General features: G+C 41.4%; 1 protein-coding gene across 1 annotated transcript; it reads left to right on the forward strand.

The window, feature by feature from the left end:
• Positions 1-978: 978 nt before the first annotated feature.
• Positions 979-20,200, forward strand: LOC133107801 (tumor necrosis factor receptor superfamily member 11B-like). Its single transcript, XM_061217000.1, has 5 exons — positions 979-1,087; positions 4,976-5,345; positions 16,590-16,787; positions 18,344-18,568; positions 19,386-20,200. Exons 1-5 carry the CDS (start codon positions 1,055-1,057, stop codon positions 19,775-19,777), a joined length of 1,218 nt encoding a protein of 405 aa, XP_061072984.1. The 5' UTR covers positions 979-1,054; the 3' UTR covers positions 19,778-20,200.
• Positions 20,201-23,007: the final 2,807 nt, after the last annotated feature.

Below are 23,007 nucleotides of genomic sequence, written 5' to 3' on the forward strand. Positions count from 1 at the left end.
GGATGGAAACAACAATCGGAGGTTCCTCCCCCAGTCTGCAATCTCAATCTGTATACCCCCCCAGAATCTCCCCCTTTCACCTGCAAACTCTGTTACACATGTGATTGGAACCCCTAGCATTGGTACTGTCTCAAAGTCAAAGTGCCCTCGGTTCAGCTTAGACCACCAACCTAGGTGTTTTGGTGCCTTAACGTGAGTTACATCTCTGGTTGTGAAAATTCTAAACATTGGCCCTCTTCCAAATTAAACTGTAAAATCTGTCAGATATGGATACTACAGCCTGACGTACCAGTTGCCACAAGAGATTAAAATACTCACTCTTGATTACCAAATATCATTACATCAGGCTTGACACTGAAATAGGAGTCCTATCACCTGCTTTTCCAAGAAAACTGTCAGCTCAATTTTACATCCGATGTGGAATGGATCAGCATGTAGATCAATAGATCAATCTGCATCCATGAGGATAGTTGCAGAGGAATTGATCAAGAATACGGTCAAGTGTTCAATATTTCTTAAAGGGTATGAATGTTTTAATTCATATATTCAAAACAAATCAATTACTTAATAAATGTGTTTTCTCCTCCCCGTTGTTAGAACTTCTGGTGTCAAAAAAGTATCTGTAGATTAGTTCATAGGCTACTAATATGTGCTTAGTAGGTAATTGCAGCATTGCCCTGTGTATACTCCAACATATTCCACATTTTGTATGGAAACAGCTTGATTTTACAACAATGTATAACATGGTGGTATTTTAATCACTTACAATCTTAGCAATTCGATTATTTATGTAATTTTAACTGTTTTCCTGTGTTGGGAAAAAGAGTCAGTGAACTTTCTAGCACAGAAACAAATCAACAATGTGGTTTGGACTTATTTTCAGCAAAATTACACCTAGAGCGTGCTGCAAAGTTTAAGAGGAAAAATCTACTGGCAGTAGATGGAAATGCCATCAAGTGGGCTGGGCAGACTTGTCTTCCCTTATCCACTATAAGTATGGAAACGAACTTGTTCAAACGGACTTCGCTTGGAAAGAGAGATCACTGTTGGTAATATGAGATCACAGTCAACAATGAAATTACACGTGGTAAGTTGTGTCAAACGCTTTATTGTCTCTTCGAGCAACAGGTTAGAACATATTTATATTCGCTAACGACATTTTCCAGTGTAATTTGTTGATCGCAGCATCAGGACATCGTTGAGCATCGTTACACTCGAGACAAGGCGTGCGTGCTGTGGCGAGAGCGGATAATGCTGGTTGGGCTTCCCAACATGATGCGTTTTTGTAGTCGATCGTTATTTTACTTTATTTTTATGACGTTCTGTGAAAAGGCTTGAGACATCGTTGTTTCTGAGAATTACTTATACAATTCTAAAAAGTAAGATTTTGGAATGCTGTTTAAGTTGTGGGATTTCATGTGGGATATTAATACCTATTTCAACAGATTCGAAGTACTTCGAATTTATAGCTTGTGCTAGTATAGTGCTCCAATACAGATTTTGGTCGCAGTAGGGTAGCTTACATGAAGATTAATTCGTAGCCTAACGTTTTTAACTTATTTATGCTAATTTAGGTCGCTAGACGTAGTCTATGAATGGAAAACTGTCACAATTGTATAACTTTTTTAATTCATCGTATTTCTATCAATAGTGTATAACCTATTTCTAAGAATCGTATTTTCTACATATTTAGTAATAATGTGAGTTACAAAACGTGTTCGTTTCACCTACAGACGTGTAGGCTAGTTAAACGTGTATGTTGGAATAAAATTATGTCATAGTGAATTAACATTTTAAACTGCCTGCCACGAGAACATGGTGAATGAACTGTTTTCACCCAGAACGACAGTAGACTGCAAGTCCTCCCCGATCTCGCGCGCACATGTAACACTGTGGTTTCTGCTTAGTAACCGCAGAGTTGAGAAATGTACAGCTTCACTCAAAATTCACAGAGGCTATGTTGCTAAGTACTCGCCCGTGCATTTGCTCTGGAGCGCGTTTTTGGGAATACATTTTATTAAAAGATAGATTTAATCTTGCAAAATTTTGGGGTCATGACATCTGGAGAATTTGCAGTAAAAAGAAGGAAGCCTACAATTGGCAAGCTATTATGGCTGATACACATTCAAATATCGACAAGCATGTATAGTATGTGTACAGGATTACATCATTGTGAAATAGAGATTGATTTAGGAATGAACTGGAAAAGATGTAATGTAAAATATGTAATGTAAATGATTACAAAGATCATCCTTTGTAAAAAAGATAATTCTCAAGTTAATATAAAAGAGCTGAAGTATCATGCGCTTTCAGTGAGTTGTTTCTATTGTTCCATAAGGTAACCTGGCTTCAACAGCTACAGTGTACAGTACATGGTCAAATGTATTTAACTATATAATTATTTGCATATGTTCCTGTTTGATGTTTATCTATGACAGCATATATGCTCAAGCTGATTTATTATAGATGTGTGTTGTTTACAACATATTTAAGTTGATATTTGATATTCTGTGTTTTCCTATGGAAATATTCAGCCATACTACACATATTTGAGCATTTAACAGTTTACAGAGGCTGCAGATTATAAAATATGCCCATGTGAAGTGTCAAACATCATGTTTGAATTGGTAGTGTTAATAATGTGAGTGTAATATCACCTGGGTTCTTATCGGTTGATGTACCTGGAACAGGTACCCCATAGACCTTTAAAAAGAACAGGTGGTAGTTTGAACTTCCTCCAAATTAGTTCTTTAAAGGCAGTTAAGAATGCCTGGGGGCTGCAGATTTCTTAAGTTAATGACATTTATTTTGGCACCATGCTATATACATAAGCAGAACCTGTTCACCGTTGAATTCTGTTGGATAACTGAAAGTAGAACTAGCTTCACACTCATCAAACGTTTATTCAAAAAGGAACAACACAATGAAAGGAGGCTCAGAATGCTAACTTCCTCATTCAGGTGAGTGCAAGGGATAGAAACGTTAAAGTCCACTGTTCCTTTTATTAGCACAAAACACTCCCCTTCACTCATTGTTATCATGGCCTCATGACTGATATTATTCAAAACACACCAAACAGGGAAAACAACCTGCTAACAAGTGGGCTTTACCTCCTATGGCATATCCTTTGGGGAGTACTTTTTATTTTATTTTATTATTTTTTTGAAGTTGGTATTTTTCAATTGCATAAATTGACGAAACAAAAAGTATGAAAGCCGCATTGTTTTCAGGCTCATTCATGCTCAGCACCATCACAGTCAAGGATACATAAACACATAATATTGATAGCATAAACAGGCTTCTAAAACTGTCATATTCATACATAAATCACTAACAGTGTTTGTGGTGGTTGGGGGACTTGAAGCATACTTTATTGTGCCGTGTTTGACCTAGTCCATCTGTAAGGATGTTTCTTAGTCTATGCTAAACAAGAATAAATATTGTGGTCTGTAGGTGGGCTAGGTAACAGGTGAAGAACTGTGAGCACCTCTCTCATTTGTTAGAAACATTAATGGTTTATGATGATGTAGAAAGAGCTGTGGTGTGGAAGGTTGGGCCTCCCAGGGCATGAACGCTGCTTATGGAGGGGTGGCTACAGAATTGCGTGCTACAGAATTTTATCTATGGGAGCTACTTGGAACAGCTTGTAATGCCTTTGTTCCCTATGCAAATGCCTTGTATTATATACTATTAATACTCCGGAAAACCATTGGGAACCACACAAAATCTTCAAGATAATGCAGATCCTCCAACCTTGAGTGTCTTTTACTGGTTCATTCAATAATGTCAGAGCCTCAAGAGTATGTATCTGACTGGGAGATGATCAAAAGAAATTCTGCATGGTGTGAATTTTGTTTACATTACATTACAGACATTTAGCAGACGCTCTTATCCAGAGTGACGTATGATGAAGTGCAAATCAAACCTAGGGATAAGTGCGATACAGTTCCTACCATGATCACATAGATACAACTTGAACCTTTACACAATTCATCAACTAACCAACTAGCATACCACGGTGGCATACCACCCAAGTGCAACTCTAGCTATTAACGCTATTGAGTGCGTTTCAATTTGTATCCAAATACAAAATTAGGTTTGTGATCGGATGAGTCGCGTGCTGTTGATTGTATTGTCAGGCCTTAGAGTAGAGCTCTTAAGCTCACTACACTTGTGGTTTGGACATGGTGTCCAGACCCAGAGATTCCAAGAGAATGAAGACTGGGAAGTTTCCAATTTTGCTGTGGGTGGCTGGAAAAACAATATTTACAGTGTGGAAAAATCATGAATACTTTTGCGATTTCCTTGCTGTCTGTTACAGGGCTATATAGGATACCTTTAAATCAAACGTTTACATTTTGAGCTGGCTGCAGGCTACAAGAGTCATCTTTTGTGAGTTTCTTTCAGATCATTTCAACAATGTAATTATGGTCGTCAGAGGCCCTGTACTACTATGTAATTTTGGTTTTGAGTGCTGTGTGTCGTCAAATGGCAATTTCCCACTGAAAGGGGGAAAGGTTAAGAGTTCAAGCCCTTTTGCTTTGCTGAATTCCAATACTTATGATGTCCCCCAGAATAAATGGTGCTTAAAATACTTAAAATCTTTCCTAACCAAATGTACCTGATGAGAGATGTGGACTTGTTTGATGTTCAGGCCTAGTGGAGAGTCAGTTGAGGCAATCCGTGACTGTCCTATGTGTGACGCCAGCATCCTTTGAATAGAAGCCCGCAAAAGTCACACCAGGGCAGTGAGACCGTGTGCACGTTGGTCTTTTTATGGCAGCTGGTTGTGGGGGGGGGGGGGGGGGGGGGAAGTCCACAGAGAAAATAGCTCTGTGATGCTGCCTGTGACATCTGGGCCACACGCGGTCTCTCGATGGGAGGAGCCTCGCTGTGCCGTTGGCACGGCAACATTGGGGGAAATCCAGTCACATGTTCACACGCCTCATCCTCTCCCCTCCGGTTCTTCCCGCAGCTGCTCGCCGTTTCCTTCACCTGGGCTTTCCACGAGGCGCCCCCGCCCAAGTACCAGCATCGTGACCCCGCGACCTCCGAGGTACACCTGTGCGACCAGTGCCCCCCCGGAACGGCCGTCCAGCAGCACTGCTCCGCCGACTCCCCCACCGCGTGCGCGCCCTGCCCGGATAGCCACTTCTCGGAGCAGTGGCACTGGGGCGACTCCTGCCAGTACTGCACCTCCGTCTGCAAGGAGAGGCAAATGGTGCGTCGGGAGTGCAACAGCACACACGACCGGCTCTGCGAGTGCATCAAGGGCTACTACCTGGTGGTGGAGTTCTGCGTCAGGCACTCAACCTGCCCTCCCGGGTATGGCGCCGCTGTGCTCGGTGGGTATTTTTAGCAGCCGTACCTGCTAACGATAGCGCCTCCATCTGCAGCCGCGCTCCCTGCTCACCACTCACCAAACCGCTGTTTTCTTTCCTTTATAAACGTTCGTTATCGAAGTCGCTCACGTTTGACTCATTTACAGAATCCGTGGCCTTCTGATTGGGAAGGCAATAAGCGTGACTGCAAAGTGGTCGCTTGTATCCGTGTAACACCCAAAGCAGATGGTTTTACTTTTAGCTATATTGAAGTGCGTGTGTTTAGTTAGCGAAACACAGCTGCTTTCTCAGACCGTTCAATTTCATAGCAGGAGCCGAGCCTTACCAAAGTTGTGGGCTTGGCAGGGGTGTAGTGTAGACAGCAAAAGACAGGGTATTAATCAGTGAGAATAATGTTGTTATCTTGAGGAGCTTCATCCTGTCAGTGTACGAAGCTAAATTGCAGTAACCGCCTCGACTCTTTGTAATTTATACGTTATCGAATTGCTGTCCTCTTTTAATCACATGTCTGGCTCTGTACTTCAATCCCCATTTACCAATCGGAAGCCTCCCAGCCCTGCCTGGTGATTTCCCAAGAGGAAAATCTCATGCCAAAACTTTCCACATTGACAGTCATTGAAAAAAAACTTCCTTGAAACAGATGATGAATGTGGGCGCACTAAATTCTTTGCAGGTTTCATGAAAAACATTGGTTTCATTGTATTTATTTTATTTATTTACTAGGGACAGTGCACATTAATCAACATTTTCAGTTTCCGCATCAATGTAAATGTGCCAGAGTTAGCTAATGAGCTCATTTTCATCTATATTCCCTAACCTGCATGTCTTTGGACTGAGGATACCCACGCAGACATGGGGAGAATATGCAGGAGAATATGTGGGGAGAACTCCACACAGAAGCCCGGCCGCCCGGTTTCATGTTTTATTCTACCTCGCTCTGGTGTGGCATGCCGTGATATCTGTCGATAACCCTCTGGTGATCAAATAGTGCGTTGTGTACATATACTGTTTATCTTATGTCATGAGAGGAGCACACTATTGACACACTGTGTCAGTTACAGTCCTTATGTACCCCATATATTAGCATAAGTATTGTGGATTAGTACAATACAAACTGAATCTCACACGAGTGCAAAGGCTAGCTATTATACATCTTTTCTCATCTGTCTCTCGGTTCGCATAACATCAGGTGCATAAAAGGAATCCATGGAAGTATGAAAGAAAATACAGTATTCTTTCAGCATAAAAATACTGTGTACGAGGAGACAGATTATGACACAAAGTGTAGAGTCTAGATCAGCTTTTGCATTTAGACTTGAAGTGGGTGCGGTGGTGTCGGAATAAGAAATGGGTTGTTTTGACAGGACAAAGTACCAGGAGCTCGTATTGCTTGCCAGAGCTGGAAAAGTAGTGTCTGCTGTTTGGCTCATCCTGTTAAGGGACAGTTCCAGTGCATGGATGAGCCCTGCAGGCACGCAGGTTTTGAATCCTGACTGTGGCTGGCAACCCCTTAGAATAACTAACAGTTGCCCAAAAAAAGATTAAAAGGTTTGAACCAGCCAGGATGAAGGCATCTCATCGTGTACTGGCGACCCTCGTTGGTCAGTTGAGCAACAGGAGCCACACATGAAGTGTCTTCCTCCAACTTCCTTCCTTGTGACAGCGCTGTTATAAGAAGCAGCAGCTGATCGCATGCAAAAGAGAGAAGATGCTAGTCTGCACCCTCACAGATATAGTGGAGGTTTCAGCCATTAGTGCTAATGAAATCAGAAAGGACCATTTTGACTGAGAGGAAAAGGGAAAGCAAAAAAGAAAAAGTAGTGTCTCTTTTCAACCAGTAGATGGAGACATATATCTGAAAACTGATAGACAAGGTTTTCTTAAAAGTAAAAAGCTTGGTGACAACGCTAAATGCTTTTGTCCATACAATATTAATTGTATTTCATTTAATTTATATTTACTTTTCATATTTACTTTCCAATATTTACTTTGCATTGCGCAGGCTTGAGTTTATGGCATAGATACATGTTAGTGCCTGTGCATACTGTGCATATTTATTTTATTTTCTGTAATCATGAGCATCAAATAATAACTCATTGTGCAATAACAGTGATGATATGTAAGGTAGGTAGGGAATTCATGGGGCATGTCCAATGTACAATTAGGGGGGAGATTACATGTAATCCCTGTTACAGCACATAGGTTGTTTAATTGAAGACTACATCCAACTGACTAACCAGTGGTACTTCAAGCAGAAGCCTGTTTTTCCCAGTATTATCTAAGCCCAGCCCTCCACAAAACACACAAAACAAGAGAAAGCAATAGAGTTGCATGGCTGTTGGCAGGTGCTATGGTTACCAGTGTATGTGCTCATGGATCTGACTTCTCACCTTCTGTATATATATATACACATGCACACACACAAACACACGCACACAGTGTGCTCCATAACATTTGGGACAAAGACATATTGTTTCCTTGATTTGCCTCTGTAGATTTGTAGTAAGTTATGTGCTTTTAAGTGCAGATTCTCAGCTTTTAGTAAAGTGTATTTTTGGATTTTGGATTCACCATGTAGAAATGACAGCACTAGAAATGACAGCACAAAGCCTCCCCATTTTAGGACCATAATGTTTGGGACAAATGGCGTCACAGCTGTTTCTGATTCGTCAGGTGTGTCCAATTGCTTCCTTAGTGCAGAGCTTTTAGTACCTAGTCTTGTTTCTAGGCTTTGATTCTAGGATTATATTGTAGGTTATTTGTCTTTGTCAACATGAGGACCAGAGTTATACGAATTAAAGTCAATGAAACCATCATAAGAAAAATACAATACATAGGTCATACGCTTACCAAAATTGACTGTCTGGAACATAGCTTGAGGAAGAGGGTACTGTTTAGCTCAGTAATCACCAAGGAAAACCTCTTCAGTTGATGACCAATGACATGCATTAAAACTGAATAAAACAACTCCAGAGACTGAACTATACGTTTAATAGAACCAGATGCACTAAACAGGGCTGTACAGAGAGAACTGGTTCAGGAAGCTGCTTCATTAGCCTGATTGTCACACAGAAAAAGGATCAGCATTGACTCGACTATCAGAGCACAGTATACTCCTGTTGAATTTATACAAACTCAATTATCTGAGTAGATTTGAGCATGGTATAATTGCTCCATGCAATTCAAAGCAAATAACAGGTTCTGTTTATCTTTCATGTAACATCATGCACACGTCAGACTCACAGCAGACACAATGGTGATGCCAGGTCACTGTTCCCTTCCCTTGGTTTTCTCATACTGAATGCTAAAAGGGCTGCGTGCTCTATTTATTCCTCAAAGTATATATTTTTTCTTGCCTAATTTCTGCAAAGGCTTTTTATCGGAAGATTCCGTAAAGAGAACTGAGAGTTGTGGCTCCAGTTTGCAGCCATCTATAGCCAGCTTGCGTGAGGCCTTAGGCAGATTCTCTGTGCCAGCCGTGGTGCAGTACAACCGTCTGTACAGGCAGCAAGGCATTCCGTGGCAGGAGTAGGAGCTGCCAAGAATGTTTCGGGAAGTCTGAATTTCCCAGTCAATGCCACTTCAATTAAACTCGGTAAATATTTAGGTAGCCTTTTGCTCTATTTTTGGAATTCCAGTTGTACCCTAGGATCACGTAACTCCTGTACAGCCTGGAGCTATGCTAGAGCTATTGCAGCTACATGTGTATGATAATCCACCAGTATGCTCACCCAAAGGCCAGTGTTGCTATTTTCAACAGTCAGAAATATTGAATGCATCTGGGATACTACAGAGAACCTGTTGTTGCTGGATGAGGAGCCAGGGGGCGCTTATGTTGTAGTAACAAGAGGAACCCTGGTTGACTTAAAGGAACAATAGGTCATTTCGGCCTCCTAACGGTCGAGATAGGAATTGCAGCAACAAACACCCTCAAACCACAACATGCACTGCTTTGGAAAGTTAACAGTGACAACCGTGACAGAGCCTACCATCTTTTCGTAGTGTTCTAGTAGGAAAATGTTTGAACGGGTGACTTTATCAAATGTTGACTTTAGTGTGCTTCACAACACTATTTATATGTTTTGTCTTTTTTAAGTTTTCACTTCAGCTAACCAACTATATTATGAGCAACAACTTATTTGGCTATGGAACTAGCTGGCTATATAAGTAAAATATGATAGTGTACCACAAACGATGCAACTGCAACTTACAGTTTGAGACAAATAAAGGGTTAGCTAAACATGCATTATTCAACACTTAAATATATAAAAGGATCATGTAGCTGCCCAAATTGCACTCCATACAAGCTATGACTGAAACTCTATATTATATTGCTTATTATCCAAGCAAAGAATACATATCAAGTTATAAAACGATACCAGTTAGTTTTCGGTAGCAACAAGCAAATTTGCTATTAGTTAGCTTGCCGAATTTACAAATATCCACCTAAGACACAAGGTGTGTGCAACAATGCTCGCAACGCTTGCTACATTGTTCATATTGCCTCAGGTGAAAATTTGTAAATTCATTGAGCTAACTATGGGCAGCTACACACGAACAACCTGAATAAGCCCCCATTATTGGCCGTGGCAATTAGAACCATTTTTCAACCACTGAGCTTGAGTTATTGTACAGCTGTGCAATATTTTGGTACAGAGTGTCGGCCCGTCAACTGTATATTTTGAAACCAGAATTTAAGGACTATAAACACAGGCAGAGGGTCAACATGCCTTACCCATTGAAAAGATAAACTTATGGGGCTCTATTTCCATAGTCTTGCAAAGCATATAGTTCAGTGTGGAAGTCAGTTTAGGGCGTGGTCAGAGCAATAGCCTATTATGACCAACCATTATGACGTGATGTATTTGGGTATATTAGTATATTTTTGATAGCAATACATGATAATAATCTTTCACTTTGTAATCTTGATATTTTGGTGCATGTTTATTTGTGTCCCTGCATGTGTAACAGACATGGGGGTCTACAGTTGCGCAGTAGCCTATAGGTGCTGCAAGTTGAATATTACGGTATGAAAATGGCAGGGGAAACTGCGACATGACTTAAGACCAGGTTTTGGTTGGTCAAAGTGCATCAAAATATCAATTCAGTCAGGACCTCTCATGTTTTAGATTATATAGCATATTCTAATGAATTAAGTAGACCTTTTTCGGTTTGGCTCTGAATGGATCTGCTTCAGGTACTAGAGTGCACTACCCTATCAAACAGGAAGCACTATACACCCCCCCCCCCCCCGAGTACCTAGAAACAGATCCAAACAACAGGTGGTAGCTGGAGTGGTGGAGGGTAGTGAGCAAAGAATACAGAAGCAGCACAACCAATGACCAGCCCTGCTGATATAACATGGCATTCGTGATGTGTACCTTGGTTATGTATGAAAAATGTGTTGTGTGTATGGTTGATGATGGAAACATGTGTATTTGATTGCAAAGTACGCAGTACTTCATGTGCAGTTCATTACACCAAGAATTACCACACCATACATAATTTCAAGACCAGCCGTCCCTATTTTAACAGTCAAGGAGCAATCACACTTCAATCACACCGTTTGGGCTTACCAAGATAGGGCCTTTAATATCTTACTATAACTAGTCACTGAAAAAAACTACAGTGCTCTCAATAATGTTTGGGACAAAGACCCATCATTTATTTATTTGCCTCATTTATTTAAAATCACAAGTGGTTAAAGTGCACATTGTCAAATTTCAAAGGGCATTTTTAGACATTTTAAAATTACAGCAGTGTTTATACATAGTTCGGGGCACCATAATGTTTGTGACACAGCAATGTTATGTGAATTAAAGTCGTCATGTTTATTATTTTGTTGCATATCCTTTACATGCCATGACTTCCGGATGTCTGTGACCTAGCAACATCATAAGAGTCTGGTAAGCTTGGCGGGTGGGACTAGATTCAGCTGTAAATCATGCTGAAACAGTATGGAACACACATTTGTTGCTAAATTACTTTTAAGTCATCAAGGGTCCTGTGCTGCTGCCAGATATGCAGTAAATATGAAAATAATTGTTCCTGTTGAAATCCTTTTGAAATCAATGGAAAAAGACTCAGGAGAACCAATTATTTTTGTATTACCTGTGAACCACAGTTTCCATCACTTTCTATTGCCTCTGTCCTGAAGTTAATTAAAAAAACTATTCTTGTAAATATAATGTTCTAAAAGTTAGTTTCAGCAAATTGCTTTGTTTTTCAAACTCCTGGCCTGATGTTGTTTATCACAGGTTACCATAGTCAACATTTTTATGACACAGCAGCATACAGTACCAGTTTGCTGGAAACTTCCCTTTACAAAAGGAAATAAAGGGAAGCAAAGAATAACACTGTTATCTGAATGACTAAAGCTATATTTTATGAATGCCAAAGAGAGGAAGCATGTTTTCCCTCAGTGGATAAGGGTCCTTCCACCCTGTCTTTCATAGTGAGTGATCATCGTGGTCCGTGTGCTCATTGTTTCAGTGGGGAAAGTCACGCTGGCCAATGCAAACAATGGCAGTGGTCCAAGAAACGTAGGTCATGTGCTAAGGGGGAGGGAGCCACCTGATATGACCGAAAACATGACGCACACGGTCATGTTTCTGCAGCCTGAGGACGAGATTCACTTTTAAAGGTCATTTTGGTTTCAGGGGCAGGGATTCCTGAGAAAAGTTAATAAAGTGGGGAGTAAATCTCATGCTGGGGAGCAACATGCTGTGTGACTTGCCTCCACTTGCTAGTTTCTTGTTCCTTTTAATTGTCAGCAGGCATTCCTTTCAGGGTTGGAATTACCCTTGATGGCTTCAGTTCAAGGGTAGTTGAATGGGCACAGTGCACCCAGAGTCACAATCATTTGATGCACACAGGCATTCACTTGAAATATAGTCTTCAGAAATTCAATTTAGAGTGCCATGAAAGTGTAGATATATGCTCCTTCCTGATTTCTTCTATTATTGCATATTTGTCACACTGAATGGCTTGAGATCTTTCGACAAAGGGCGGTGTAGTGTAATGGTTAAGGTACATGACTGGGACGAACAAGGTTGGCGGTTCAATCCCCAGAGTAGCCACAATAAGATCTGCACAGCCGTTGGGCCCTTGAGCAAAGCCCTTAACCCTAACTGTATTGCGCTCTGGATAAGAGCCTCTGCCAAAATGCCAATAATGTAATGTAATATATAGATTCAGCTGATTGAATCGGCATGCAATGCATTCCGTTAATTCTGTAGGGAGAGCCATGCAGCGTGTGATGGGCTCAGTCCAGCAAGTGCTGTGTACATTCAACGTTTCTGTATTTACATATAGTAATCTGCCAATGCAAATCATTTGAGTTCAGTGCAGCTTATCTGGCTTACAAAACTAGGACCAAACTTTCAAACTAGGCATTGCAGATCAAGTTACTGTGGTGCTTATTTCTCCACTCAAATATATTCGGAAATGCATTTTAGTGGACTGTTAGGAGGACTAAGAGAAAGTTTGTCAACGCTCCATTATGTTGTTCTTTTTTCCAAAAGCCAATGACAGTTGTCAACAGTGCTCCTTAGTAGGCTACGTCATTGTTTGTATTGATCCCAATGCGATGTCATGTTTGTTTGCCAAATTCTTTTCTGTGAGCACCTTTACTCAAACTGAACCTTACCATCAGATTGAAGTAGTGACCACAAATCTGAAATATACACTCACCAAGCACTTTATTAGGTATTTATTAGACTTATTTTTAGACTTCTACTGCTGTAGCCTATCCACTTAGAGTTATGATGCATTGTGTGTTCAGAGATGCTCTTCTGCATACCACTGTTGTAATGTGTGGTTATATGTGTTACTGTCATCTTCCGGTCAGCTTTGACCAGTCTGACCAATCTCCTCTGACTTCTCTCATTGACAAGGCATTTCTGTCTGCAGAACTGCTGCTCACTGGATTTTATTTGTTTCTTTATTTTTTGCACAATTCTTTGCAAACTCTGCATGAAAATCCCAGGAGATGTCTGTCACCAACAATCATTCCACGGTCACTTCGATCACATTTTTTCCCCATTCTGAAAATTAACTGAAGTTCCTCACCCGTGTCTACATGATTGCACTGCTGCCACACAATTGGCTGATTAGATAATCACATGAATAAGTAGGTGTAATAAAGTAAGAATGTTCCGAATAAAGTGAGTGTAGTTTCCAGAAATTTTATTTAGAGTACCGTGAAAATGTACATGTATGCTCCTTCCTGATTTCCTCTATTATTGCATATTTGTCACACTGACAATTATTTCATTTATTTACTGAAGAAAGTTAAACACCTATATCACCTATGTTAAATAAATGCCCCCTTAGTTACTCAACCAATTAACCTAAATTTAATTATAATCAGATTCAGCTGATTAAACAGAACCAGGCTGGATTGCAGCCAGCCCTGTTGAAGCTGCTCACAAACCATATCCAGCGTGCTCACAAACCATATCCAGCGTGCTCACAAACCATATCCAGCGTGCTCACAAACCTCGCCTTCCCATCTCGCCCCCCAGGGCAGAGAAGTACTCAAACTGTTGAAGGAGAGGAGTCTTCTCAGGAGGTCCTGGAGCAAGGCAAAAGAGCAGGAGAAGGAAGGACTGAAGGCACTCTTTAGCCAACTGCCAACCCTGAAGAGGGCAGAACCGAGTCGGAAGTTCAGAAGCAAGAAGAGACTTTCTTCCGAGATCGCTTCAAATGTGCTCGAGACCTGCTGAAGGAGAAGGAAAGCGGGAAGTTGGAGATTACGGAGCAAGAACCAGAGGAACACATCAAGAGCCAGCTAAGCGACCATGATAAGAACTTCCCACTAGGTTGTCCAGGGCACAGCCTCACAGTTCGACACCACCCAGGTGCACTGAGGTCAAGCAGGTGGGAGACAAAACGAGGTCTGCCTCAGCTCCAGGATTGAACGATGTACTTTACAGGGTTTACAAGAACTGTTCCATGGTACTGATGCTACTGTGGAAACTGATGACTCATCAGGATGAGTCACCTGGAAGAATCAAGTTATCCCATTAGAGTGGTGCAGAGCTTTGACCACCTTCATCAGCCATTTCGGCGGCATTGGAAATCTTCTTCTTGGTGGTGGCAAAACGAGTGACCAACTACCTCCTGGAGAACTTTACTATACCAATACCAGCTGACAAAAAATAGGCATGGCAAAACGCTCAAAAAGTTTGACCTCCTCGTAGTCTGGCTGGATCTGGCCTATGGCTCAGTCCCCCACCAGCTCATTTGGCAGCTTCCACATCTGCTATACCACACAAGAGGCTACAACTAGTTGGAATCAGCTATAGAAAGGCATAGTGATGGGTTGCTCAATCTCTTCTATCCTCTTTACAGCAGCCTTCAAAATCATCCTGATCGGCAGGAGACAGTATGGTAAGAGGAGTAAGATCACAGTCAGGCCAACGACTGCCAGCCTTGTGGAGCTATATGGATGATGGAACAAGCCTTCACCAAACACCAGCTTGTTCTGCCCGGGTCCTAAAAATGTTTGAGGATCTCCTCCTATGGGTCAGGATGAAAATCAAACCATCCACGTCTTGCTGCCTCTCAATTTGGAACCTGTACGAAGCCCAGGGAAGTCATTCTGTCTGACAATACATAGCTATGGCAGTCATGAGACAGCTCTCTCATTATCACCAAATGGAGAACACAGCCAAAATGTCTCGAAGCCACAATGACAATGTATCCAGGAAATCAGAAAAGAACCTAGAAGAACATCCAATGAACTGCAGGCCACAGTTAAGGCCAGTAATCATGACTCCACAATAACCAAGAGAAACACAAATGATTGTCTCACATTTGCAAAAAAAAATCACCTGGATGATCACCAAGCCTTTTGGGATAATGCTGTATGGAGAGGTGAGGCTTTTTGAAACGGAACTTTTTGGAGTGGAACTTCTTGGACGACATGGGTCCCATTGTGTATAAAGCAAGTACAGCAGTTCACAGTTAGCACAAACATAGTGATGGTAGTGTGATGGTGTGGGGATACTTTGCTGCCTAGGGACTTTATTGAAGGAACTTCTTAAGGCAAATGTCTGGTCATCTGTACATGACGTGAAGCATAATTGGTTTATGCAGCAAGACAATGACCCAAGACACAAAGGCAAGCCCACATCTGAATGGCTGAAAAGAAACAATATGTTTTAGGAGTGGCCTAGTCAAAGTCTGACTTGAACCCAATACAGGTGCTGTAGCGGCATCTGAGACAAGTATTTATTGCAGATAAACCTACCAATTTTTCTGAATTGAAGCAGTTCTACAAAGAAGAGTAGGCAAAAATTTCTCCACAGTGATATGAAAGACTGATATCAAATTATAGTAAGTTGGTTGCAGTTATTGTTGCTAAAAGTACAATCAGTTATTAAGTTTAAGGGGGCAATTACTTTTTGACACGATTGATATGGCTGATGATATTTTTCATTAAATAAATTAAATATAAATTTTAAGAATGTATTTCGTGTTTTCTCCGGTTCCATTTGTCTAATATTACAATTAAAGATCTAAAACATTCAGTGTGACAAATGTGCAATAAATAGAGGAATTCAGGGAGGGGGCAAATATATGGCACTGTATATGAATATCTAAGATTATTGATTCAAATTCGCATTTATTTTTAATAACAATATTCCCAATTTTTCTCCGATTTGCCCATTGCTGCAACATCCTCTGTTAATTACAGAGGCCAATAACTAATGCGAGCACCCACTGAAATGTGTTAATACTGCGGTCCACCAGCTAAACAGATGCCGTTATTCTGCATGGCCGGCACTCTGGTCAATTTAAAGTCACAAGGCTCGGTCTGGATTCAGCCCAGACCACAGGGTGGATCCCTGCTGTTGTTCCCAAACAGTGCATCTAGAAAGGGGCCTGAGGAGGGTCATGAGATACAGTTTAGCACATATTATACATTACAAAGGCAAACCAATCAAATTTACAGTTTACATCCCCTGCAATATTACATTTACTTGTGTTGACATAATTTAAAAACATTCTAATTACATTTTTGAAAATGTGTTTAGACAAACGTTAGGTCAAAGATAATGTATTTACTTGTTAAGTAAATTATGCCTCTAAGCCTCTAAGAATTTGGGAACCACTGTATTGCTCTGGCTGACAAATCAACAGAATATGCCACTTGGGAAGGCTAAGTTTTATTTAGCGTAATTGCTATGTGCTTATCCTGTTCTGTTGTTTGGTTTCTTTGCATCCTTATCCTTAATTCAGGCACACCAGTAAGTGACACTCTCTGTGAGAAATGTCCGGAGGGCTACTTCTCCAGTGCAGAGTCTGCAACAGAACTGTGCGTCCCCCACAGGAAGTGCACTGACCTACGCACCCTCCATCCCGGGACAGCCACACAGGACACAGTTTGCGAGGGTGAGGCCGCTGTATGCTCCACCCAGCGCCTGCAGTGCCACACAGGTAAATACACCAGCCTCGACCTCGACTAGGTGCACTTAAATACTTGCAATGATTTTCTGGCACACATATGCCACATTCTGCCCAGGAACCTGTGGAACCGTGACAGCATGTTATCTAGGAGAGTCATCGCAAGGTGCGCTTCTCGCCTGAACGCATATGGGTGGATTGCGCAAATAAGTGTGGCTGAGTATGTATTCTGTTGAATTTACTAAAGGTCATGCACTTAACAAGGGTCGATTTATGCTTCAAATTTTTCTGCCACGAAAGAGCGGCCGTAAACTGAAGCGAGACAGAGACACAGGCTCCGAATCTTGAAATAACTTTGCACTGAAATGATCTTTGCTACAAAAATAACACTATTCCAACTCCAAGAAATCATTAAACAGATTATTAATATTAAATATTAATTAATGATTGCAGCCAAGCAATAATTAAGGCTGGGTGTTTGTCACAGAAACTATTTAGAAACGTATTAAATTAACCAGTCTCATGCGAAGCAGTGGGAAATGACTGACATAACGTGCTCAACCACAGTGAGAGTAACACCTTTGCCACTAGTAAAAAATATGAGTAGGCTGAATGCATTGATATGCTGCTTTTAATCGCTTTTGTCCGTCGCAGAAAAACATGTTTTTTGCCTTTAACATAACATTGTTAGAAACAGAGCATGTTCAACTGGAATTGCTAAAATAATAAAAACAGGGTTGTGTCTTTGTTTTCATTAGTTATCCTCCAGAACAATCACAGAAAATAAACGAGAAAAGACTTTTGAATCAAACATCCAGTCATACATATAACAATGACAAATCAGTCATTGTGCTTTTGTGAGAAATAAAATGTCATGGAACCTCCTCACAAACAATGTTCCCATTCTATCCCGGTAATAGTTAATCTCATTGTAAAGTTACAGCTCACATTTTGGATTAATTCAAACGATGATAGCCACAGCTGAAATATGTACACATTTTGAGTGTTGTGCTTTGTAGGAGAAATGAATAATATTAATTTATATTAATAAATATTTTAAGTCAAGGAGCAGGTTGAATCTTGTGCATTCTTAAAGCAGCCAGGGCAAAAACAAAGGAAAAGAATATGAAAATGAACAGTGAGTCATACAGTATTTTCAGCATTGCATGGCAGTGACAAATACAGTTGGTGCCAATGGGGTAAAGGTGACTTTCAGAACAAAATTCATGGCACCCAGGAAAACAGGAAACAGGCCTTGGAGACAGAAACTGGGTCCTGAAAGGACATTTCCAGTAGAGACATTTCTGTTTAGACTTGTGTCATGACTCATATAAAACACAGTTAAAAATCTTAAAAACACAATTAAAAAACACACTCATACATTTTTATTACATTTCAACTGTGTATCCATTAAGTTAATAACATATACAAATAAAAACATCATACTGCCCACAGGCACTGTGATTTCTCCAGAAACTATTTTCTCATTTGTTCTTAGTTTTATGTACAGTTCACCTCATTCTCTCTCAAGGTAACTGTTCTCAGGGCAGTGACACAGTTACAGCACATTTTCTTGTTCCCTCTTCCAGAAGTGACTCTCTGTGAGGAGGCCATTTTCCAGTTCCTAGTATCACAGAGGCTGTCTGCAGCACAGATGGACCGGCTGATGGAAAACCTACCTGGCAGGAAGGTAGACCGGAAGAATGTGGAGCGTGTGAAGAAGGCTTGCAGCCCCCAGCAGCAAATCCTGCAGCTCCTTAGGCTATGGAGGGAACAGAACAAAGACCAGGACAAGCTCTCCAGCATTATTCGAGGTAAGGAACCTTCCGGTGGATGGACACTCGGCACCCGTCTTCTTCTCACATTATCGGCTCCCTGCTGCGTTTGCTGCTAAAAGGTTTTTGGTGCAGTGACTGGCCCAAACAACTGCCATCGAATTCTCCCAGTGCCAGTGCTGACTGTGGCTGGGAGTCTCTTAGGGCAACACAATTGGCTGTAGCATTGCCAATAGATTAAGGGTTTCAGTTGGCTGTTAGTGCATGCCCAGTCTCTGACTAGAGAACAAAACATTGCAGGAGGCCAAACAAACAAATCTGATCATTTCATTGCCAATTTCAAATTCCAAACGGATAAAATTGTGACTACAAGAAAGAAATATGGTCATATGATGTGGCAGTATGCAGATGTACTGTAAATGACTTTGAATTGGAATTTCGGGAATAGAGCAGGGTTAATTAAATATTGCCACATTAGTACAAAGCTGGAAGGAAACCTGTAAACAAATGGAGTGGTCATGTTTGGCAATATTTGCATGGACACATAAACAGTATGTCATAACCCTGCTTTAAAACCTTGGAATGGTCATTCTTACTTGTACCTCTGACTCACAGAACTGACCTTATGGATCTATCATTGCCATGGAGTTTGCGGTTTGTTTTCAGCAATGAAACCTTAGATTCCCTCTGCAGTACCTGGCAGGCCTTTCCAGCTAGGTAAATCTATGCCAGGTCCTGTGGCTAGCTAGCTTGTTAGTCTCCACCAACAGGCCTCCTGAAGCCACGTGGTAGTTTGTCTCTTTAGTTGGTGGCATTCGATAGGCTAGCTAATCGCACGCCCGTCTGCGTCCCACAGGTGTGGACCACTGCGAAAGGAAAGTGTCTAGGTGCACCAGCCTGAAGAACCTGACCCTCAGCGACCTGATTGCCGTGACAGAGAGCCTGCCAGGGATGAAGGTGAAGGAGGAAGATGTTCGGGAGGTGGTGAAAACCTGCCAGTCTCAGCAGTACATCCTGCAGCTCCTGCGGCTGTGGAAGGCGCGGAACGGCGAGCAGGACATCGCCAAAGGCCTGGCCCAAAGCCTGCGAAGGCTGCGCTCCCGCGATGTTTCGCGCGAGCTGCTCCGGAGCATCCGGAGGATCGGCCGGATCTTCAGCTCCGCCTCCATACACAAGATGCACGAGAAAATGTTCCTGCACATGATTCAAGACAGCAAGTGCTTTAAATCAAAGTCCTACAATGACTAGCCCCCCCAACTTCTATACCATCTACCCTGACCCCTCCCCCCCCCACCCCAACCCAACCCAACCCCACCTTACCTCATCCTGACCTAAAACCTAAAACTATTTAAAAAGAAATAAGTTGTACATAATCCGCAATCTCAAAGAAACCTGAACTGTTCGAATTTTGCGATGAGCATGTTCAATTCTGTCACTGGTTAGATGGAATAGATGGATTTCACACTGAAACGTTATTCCATCCGTTCTAGTTGGACTGCTGAAAAACGAGGCTCCCTTTAGCTGAATGTACACAGGAGTGCAATCTGTTTGTTTTATAATAATGTTTCATATGAAAATTATGCTTGGATTTGGACTCTTTAAAGTCTGTGTAAATTGTGTGTTTTCTTTGCCTTTTATTTTTTCAATAAATATTTTGCAGTTTGACAGACATTTCTAGTTGTGTTTAGACATTTGATTTAACACTACACATCAGTTCTGTATTTAAATATTCATGAGACTAATATACACTCAGTGATCACTTCATTAGGTAGACCTGTACACCAGCTTGCTAATGCAAATATTTAATCAGCCAATGATGTGGCAGCAACTACATTAAGTTACATTAATGGCATTTGGCAGACACTCTTATCCAGAGCAACGTACAGTTGATTAGACTAAGCAGGAGATAATCCTCCCCTGGAGCAATGCACGGTTAAGGGCCTTGCTCAATGGCCCAACAGCTGTGCGGATCTTATTGTGGCTACAGGGATCGAACCACTGACCTTGCAGGTCCCAGTCATGTACCTTAACCACTACGCTACAGGCCGCAACTAAATGCATAAAAGCATATAGAAATGGTCAGAATTTGGAAGAAATGTGATCTAAATTACTTTGACCGTGGAATGATTGTTGGTGCCAGATTTTGATATCTCAGAAACTGCTGATCTCCTGGAATTTTCACACACAACAGTCTCTAGAGTTTGCAGAGAATGGTGTGAAAAACAAAAAACACCCAGTGAGCAGCAGTTCTTTGGGCAGAAACGTATTGTTATGAGAGATGTCAGAGGAGAAGGGCCAGATTGGTCGAAACTGACAGGAAGGTGGCAGTAATGCAAATAACCACACATTACAACGGTGGTATACAGAAGAGCATCTCTGAACACACAACGCAATTGCATGCTATTGCTAGTTTCATGGTGTGTTTTATTCAGAAATCACCAAATGATATTGGCTCTTTTAAGTGGCACACACAGCACAGTACAACACACACAGGGCCCAGGTGCCATTTTCTTTCTTGAGCCACACCTGATAGGGAATTGAGAGCAGCTTGGAGTTTCTCCTGCTGATGAAAGGTGACAGCCTGTGGACACCTGGTGCATGTTTAGGAACATCTAATGTAGCCATAACCCAATGAACCCAGGTTGAATTAAACCCACCCTATACTTAGAATGAGGCCAGTCTCCAGGACAAGATGATTGTTCTACCCATTGTTTACCCATTGTTAGTGACTACTCTCTGTAGAAGACTTCACAAACAGAAATACAGAGGCTACACTGCAAGATTCAAACCACTAGTAAGCTGCAGAAACAGGATTGCCAGGTTTGCCAAGAAATATAAAAGAGCCTGCAGCGTTCTGGAAAAAGGCCTTTTGGACAAACCAAGACTAATTTGTATCTTGTATGGCTGGCACAGGTGCTGGCTCACTTGCCTTCATTGATAATGTAACTACTGATAACAGCACAGCAGCAGAAGAATGAATTGTGAAGAGTACAGAAGCATTTTCTGTGCTCAAGTTCAATAAAATGCCTCATTGGACAGTACTTCATCCCAGAGAAAGGCAATGGGCAAGAACATTTTTGTATTCTTATAGGTTTCGGCGGCACGGATGGTGCAGTGGTTAGCACTGCCACCTCACAGCAAGGAGGTCCTGGGTTCAAATCCCTGTCGGCCGGGGCCTCTCTGTGTGGAGTTTGCATGTTCTCCCCATGTTTGCGTGGGTTCCTCTGGGTACTCCGGTTTCCTCCCACAGTCCAAAGACATGCAGGTTAGGCTGATTGGAGAGTCTAAATTGCCCGTAGGTGTGAGTGAATGGTGTGTGTGCCCTGCGATGGACTGGCGACCTGTCCAGCGTGTATTCCTGCCTTTCGCCCAATGTATGCTGGGATAGGCTCCAGCCCCCCTGTGACCCTGTTCAGGATAAGCGGGTTAGGATAATGAATGAATGAATGAATGATAAGTTTCTCTTATTTTATTGTGCAAAGGGCTTGTACCAATGTGTCATGCTGGATTCAGTAAACGCTCCTTCAGAAAACTGTCCTAAATGAAGATGCTGATTGATACAGTATATAGAGTACGGATAGATCGGCAATGGGATTAACGAGACCAAGGAATCTAGTCTACCATGTAGTCGGTATGTAATTGGGTAGATTGAATTCCTCGGTTTTGTCAAAACAACAATATGGCATACAAGTTCTCTTATTCCTCCTAAACAGTCCACTAAAATATGTTTCTAAAAAGATTTGAGTCAGGAAATAAGTAATGCAGTTGCTGAACATTTGTTCATATTTCATCTGCAATGCCTAATTTGAATGTTTGATTTGAGTGCTGTGAGCCAGGCGAGTTGTGCGGACATGCACCTCTCTGAAGAAATGAATGGAATGCATTGCTTACAAGACTGAATGAAAGTTGATGAAAATGACTAAATACCAGAAATTGTGAATGCTACTTGTGAATTTAAGAGCAAATGGTTCTTGCATGAAGCCCTAGGATTCCAAATACCAGTGCTATCTTTCTTATTTATGATGTTCCAAACAGTTTGTTTCAGCAAGCCTATTGTTTAGTTTATGACTGTTTTTTTATTTCTCAACCTCATAATGGCTTCAGTGACTTCAGTGGCATAACGCTGGTCCTGATGTTGACAAATGACAATAACAGATCAAAAGCCTAGAATCAGGACTAGATTCTAAAAGCTTTCTTATACCTGCACCTAGGAAGTGATTGAATACACCCGCCTATTCAAAAAAAGCTGAGAAGACAGCTGTCCAATTACTTTTGGTCCTCTAAAATGGGACTATATATAATGGGATGTAATGCCAACAAGAAACACCCAATATGGATACCCTCAAATTAATGGTGACAGGATGTCATTTAACAGCATATTCATTGATTATTTAAAATTCAATGAGCTGGAGTAGAGTCAAAAACAGAACAGAAATTGTAGCACTGTCCAAATACGTACAGTACTTCACCCATTCAGC

Source organism: Conger conger, chromosome 1, assembly GCF_963514075.1.
Source record: "Conger conger chromosome 1, fConCon1.1, whole genome shotgun sequence".
NCBI classification, from domain to species: domain Eukaryota; kingdom Metazoa; phylum Chordata; class Actinopteri; order Anguilliformes; family Congridae; genus Conger; species Conger conger.

Excerpts from the sequence above, each read along its gene's own strand:
- LOC133107801 (XM_061217000.1), top strand. The coding sequence starts at position 1,055 with ATGAGATCACAGTCAACAATGAAATTACACGTG. Across the intron at positions 1,088-4,975 it reads CAACAATGAAATTACACGTG|CTGCTCGCCGTTTCCTTCAC; the intron begins GTAAGTTGTGTC and ends TTCTTCCCGCAG. Across the intron at positions 18,569-19,385 it reads GCTCTCCAGCATTATTCGAG|GTGTGGACCACTGCGAAAGG; the intron begins GTAAGGAACCTT and ends TGCGTCCCACAG.